The 5,000-nt window shown below is 47.8% G+C and overlaps 1 protein-coding gene across 5 annotated transcripts in view; it reads right to left on the bottom strand.

Annotated features, from left to right (window-relative positions):
* The window catches only part of nfic (nuclear factor I/C), a 93,608-nt gene that overhangs the window by 11,135 nt on the left and 77,473 nt on the right, over positions 1-5,000 (bottom strand). For 4 of the 5 annotated variants that reach the window (XM_048253553.1, XM_048253552.1, XM_048253557.1 and 1 more), the window contains one exon: positions 2,907-3,124. In XM_048253553.1, coding sequence (XP_048109510.1) covers positions 2,907-3,124 — 218 coding nt within the window. The remainder of the gene's footprint in view (positions 1-2,906; positions 3,125-5,000) is intronic. The other variant, XM_048253554.1, reaches the window with a different exon arrangement.

Below are 5,000 nucleotides of genomic sequence, written 5' to 3'. Positions count from 1 at the left end.
CAGGGAGGCTAGGGTTCCACACTCCACTAGCTGTCCTGCGGGACAATGGCCGAGGAGGGAGGGAGTGAGTGAGTCAGCTGCATTGTGGCCCCTGAGCCCAGCGCGCCCGCCCCGCGCGCCTGTCCTTTGTGAGGGGCCAGGCTGCCGTCGCACTGCAGCACAGGGGGAATTTCAATGACTCTGCAGAACACTGCCTGCCTGCCTGACTCGCGCCGCACCGCACTGCTCCCCACGTGGGTGCCTCTGTGTGTGTGTGTGTGTGTGTGTAGATATACTGCATGTGTGTGTGTAGATATACTGCATGTGTGTGTGTGTGTGTGTGTTTAGGAGCAGGTGTGTGTGTGTGTGTGTGTGTGTGTGTGTGTGTGTGTGTGTGTGTGTGTGTGTGTGTGTGTGTGTGCGTGCGTGTGTTTAGGAGCAGGTGTGTGTGTGTGGGTGTGTGCGTAGAAATGTATTTTTGTTGAGACTTTAATTATGTGTGTGTGTGTGTGAGGGTGCATGAGAGTGTGTCTGTGTGAAAGTGTGTGTGTGTGAAAGGTTACTCTCTCTTTCTTTCTCTCTCTCTCCCTCTCTCCCCTCCTTGTGTTCCCTCTCTCTGTCTGCTGGCTGCTACTCTCCCCATCCCAGGGCCTGTCTCAGCACTGTTATGAGCCAGATATGGGGATCTCCTCTTCCTGCTCCCGCCTCCTTTAAGCTCACTGCACAGCCCCACCACTACCCCCACCCACCCCATCCCATCAGCCCCCACCACTACCCCCACCCACCCCATCCTGTCAGCCCCCACCTTCACCCCCCCCCCTCCCCCACCACCACCACCCTTGAAAAATACCCAACAGTGCTGAGTCACTGGCTCTGTTTAGCACAGTGCGTGTGGCTGGGCAGGGGAGGTTCACCTGCAGCAACAGCAACAGCTCTCAGAGGTGTCAGGATACAACGGCCTGCGGCAGAAACTCGGCTCAAATGTGTCGAGGGAGGTTATTTTAGTTGTATGTCCTGGAGACTTTGACAACTTTGTTTAATATTTTATGGCCTAGAGACAACTTTGTGCTCTGGGTTTAACAATAACACAAACAACATTACATAGCACACAACAACAATGGAATTGTCCACATAAAAGGTCCTGAAGAATTTAACCCACAACAGTGTTGGCTAAACTTTGTAAGTCGTTTTGGTTAAAAGTGTCAGCTAAATGACTAAATGTAATGTGATGTAATGTAGACTGAAAATGAGCACGTTAGTAAAACTCAGACATTTTCCCTGTCTATGCTAGTCTATGGAACAGAGTTATCCAGGCTATATGCTTGAACTACACACAGAGTACGTTGGGTGGTCAGAGGGAAGAGGAGCGGTATTGAATGTCCAGGAAACTTTGTTTATGCCACTCTGAAAACATCCACTACCATGACTACAAGTTGCAGCAAACAAAACAGTCTGGTCTGAGTGCAGCAGACAAATGTGTTTTCTACAAAGAGGTGAAAAAAGTGTTAAAAAAAAAACACAGTTAAAGTCTAAATGGTTAAATCTATTCAAGCATGTAAAATGTTCAAATGTGCTTCCTCGCCATTTGAATTTCCAAATGTGCTACATTACCCACCCTCATGACTACCAGTGGCAGCAGACAGTGGTAAAAGAGGCTCTGGGGACATCTGGAGGGATCGAGACAGCTGCTGGTTGCCGAGGCGACTCTGAGCTGAGCTGCTGGCTTTACTGGGATCTATGCCACTGACATGACTCATGACGGATGACTGGGAGTTCTAGAGAGGGTTCAGAGGTATAACCGACCATGACTATGTGTGCATGTACGATGTGTTGTACAAATGTGTGTGCTGGAGAAAGTGTGAGTGAGTAAGAGAAAGTGTGTGTGCTGTATACTGTGTACACACACATGTGTGTGTGTGTGTGTGTGTATGAGTGTGTTGGGGGAAACCTGAGCTGGCAGGCTGGCATGTTCCTACACGACTGCGGGCGGCCGAATTGCTCTCAAGTTACAGAGGTCTACTCGGGATGGAACGCATGAGAGAGTTCAGATGGAGAGAGAGAGAGAGAAAGCAGGCAGAGATGACCGCATCACACACTCCCCCACATCAACGGTGGTCTGACTCCAACGGGGGTCAGAACACATACACACACACACACACACACACACATGCCACACACACACACACACACACACACACACACACACACACACACACACACACACACACACACAGAGACACACACACCACTTCCATATGACGCAGAGGACACGGCCTGTGCGCTGGCATGGGCCATAACCATGCTTTCAGGCTAAAAATACGACAGGGGTTGACACATGTCCTCATCACTATGGGGGCTCCGGCCGGCGGGGGTTTTTCCAGGAGGCCGTCTCGCAGTATCTCACCCGGTCAGTATGCCGCCTGTGGCACTGCTGTTCCACTGCGGTCCGCTCCGCATCAGGGTGGGTTGGCCAGGACCTTCGCTTGGCACGTCATCTCCGAGCTCAATTTAATCATCCTGTGTGGGCCCTGAAATGATCCCTCTCTCCTTCTCTCTCTCTCTCTCTCTCTCTCTCTCTCTCTGTCTCCCTTTCACACCCTCCATTACCTGTGGCTGAGTGTGTGAGTTATGGCTGGCTCAGAAACCCGTTTCTCTGGTCACGCCATCAGTGTCATTAGAACCCTCAGAACCATCATCATCAACATCATCATAGTAACCGACGCTCGTCTCGGTTCACACTTACGGTAAAAGACACAAGAGGGCCACCCCCTTGCTGAGTCGGGAGGCAGAGTAAGAAGAAGAAGAGGAGGATGAGGAGGAGAAGAAGAAGGTTGAAGAGGAGGATGAGGAGTAGTAGTGGGAGCTCTAGTATAGTGGTAGTAGTAGTAGTAGTAGTAGTAACAGGAGGCGACGGCGGCGCTGCTTACCGGGCTGGGCTGTTGGTTGGATGGGTCACAGGCCAGGGAGACGAGGTCCTTGAGCGGGTCCTGTGAGCCCAGGTGTGGCGGGTAGCGGATGGCCGTGTGCGGGAAGTAGGAGGAGGCCGACTGGGGCAGCAGCGGCCCGGTGGGGAAGTGCAAAGACGAGGAGGGGTGCGGACTCCTGCTGATGCCTGGAGAAAGAAAGGGGTGGGGGAACAGACCGTCTGCTTCATCTCAGACCCACTGTCGCACACATACCGTCCATGCCCTGTCCTTAACGTGAGCGCAGGCTGCAGGGTTCACGGTCGCTTTGTTTCTCACCAATAAAATATTTTAAAGCAAAAAATAAAATAAAATAAAGACTTCCTCCATGACTTTTTTTCTAGCCTGGTATGAACACACATTCATAATCCCCTGATTTTGAGATCTGGGGGAAATTGGTGGGCAGATCCAGGCTTGACATTTCCATAACCTTTTCCTGACCACTTTGACTTTGATGGCTGTATTTTTGCACTTCCAGAAATGTGTTGGCCTTACAAGTGAACATTGACAAAACTTGACAGAGACATTACATTTTTGGAAAATGAGAAAGAGAATAACTCTACAATGTTTCCAAAACTAAATGGATACTGCATCATTTCTCAGACCTTTCCCAGATCGGGGAAGGATAATTTAATTTTACAAAAGTTTTCCTGGATTTCCTTAGCTGTGGGAACCCTGCAGTTGCACTCATAATCAATTTGATTGACTATTCATCTGATACAAAGAGGAAACAACATTTACATCAATTATGAGCCCTCACGATAACAGACATATACACTTCCATGTGCTTTCAGTCTTAACTGGCTTGCTATGAGAGTTTGTAGATCAATGTTTCAGAGCTCTCTAGACCCCGATGAGCACCGAAATGTTGGTCTCCTAAAAGAACATTATTGCTTAGGATGTATGAATGTGCAACAACATTTTTAGTTTGTTTGAAGTATTCAATTAGTCGTTCAGCTTCTCAGCTAGGCGGGTTTTCACCCTTTGAGTAAATGGTGTGCATCTCAGTATGTGTGGTTGACAGTAGCACCTACACACAGCACATGTCCTGTCACAGTGTTTGCCCTGTTTATTTGTTTGTTATTTGTGAAGCAGCAGTAAAACATCCCCAGTGTCTGCAGCACCTGGGAGCTCCACATCACTGTGGTGCATTAGCGGCGTGGCAGTTGCTAATGGCAGTTCTCTGTTAGCAAGCTAATGTGTTATATGTCGCTGGCATATGGCTGTGCACAGACAGTTGGTTCCGACAGCCTCTCTAATTGTTCACGTGTCATCCTGCAGACGGTGGAGGCTGCCAGCTCCCAGAATGCTCTTCATTATATTGTCTCTTAGCCACTAATGATTACATAACGTGTCAGAGAGGGGAAACCCACGGCACGGCAGGCTCTCAGTGCTATCAACTGCATGCACTGACAGACTGCTGCTCTTGGGAGAATTCACTAAATCTATTTGTCTCCACGCTTGCCAGAAAAATATACAGAATTTAGAAACACATTTTGAGCAATGCACTTGAATGAAAATGATTCAATGAAAATGTATTATACATGGACAAAATTCCAGTTCCATACAGTATATTGTGCAATAAATGTTACAATTAATTTGTGATTTGTGGAAAAGTAAATGGTACAAATGTATTTCATGGTCTGTACTGGATTGCTAGTGGAGATTATTGTAATTGTATTGCTGATCTGCAGTCCTACGAGCAGCAGTCACAAACACAACTTCTTTAAAGGAGAGGCTGGCATCAACTGGTCCCACAGTTAAGACAAAGTTCACATTACAACTGAAGATGGGACCAGCATGTCATAGATCTTATTCAAATAGTAGGTGATTCTGTGATGCATATATAAAAAACAAATATCAAAGGACAAACACTTTCAAACTACCAAATGAGATCAATCTTTATATATCAAACTTTATTCACCTCAAACTCTGTGTTCTAAGCTCTGAGTACACGTTGGCTTTCACAAAGAAGATGTAGTGGGGGCAAATGCAGAGCACAGAGGCTCTGGTCACTTCATACCCATCTCACTGTCAAGTGCCAACAAGAGGACCCAT

The sequence above is a fragment of the Alosa alosa genome, chromosome 9 (assembly GCF_017589495.1).
Source record: "Alosa alosa isolate M-15738 ecotype Scorff River chromosome 9, AALO_Geno_1.1, whole genome shotgun sequence".
Lineage (NCBI taxonomy): Eukaryota > Metazoa > Chordata > Actinopteri > Clupeiformes > Clupeidae > Alosa > Alosa alosa.
The sequence above is the reverse complement of the archived record's forward strand: the minus strand, read 5'-3'. Positions and strand labels throughout refer to the sequence as shown.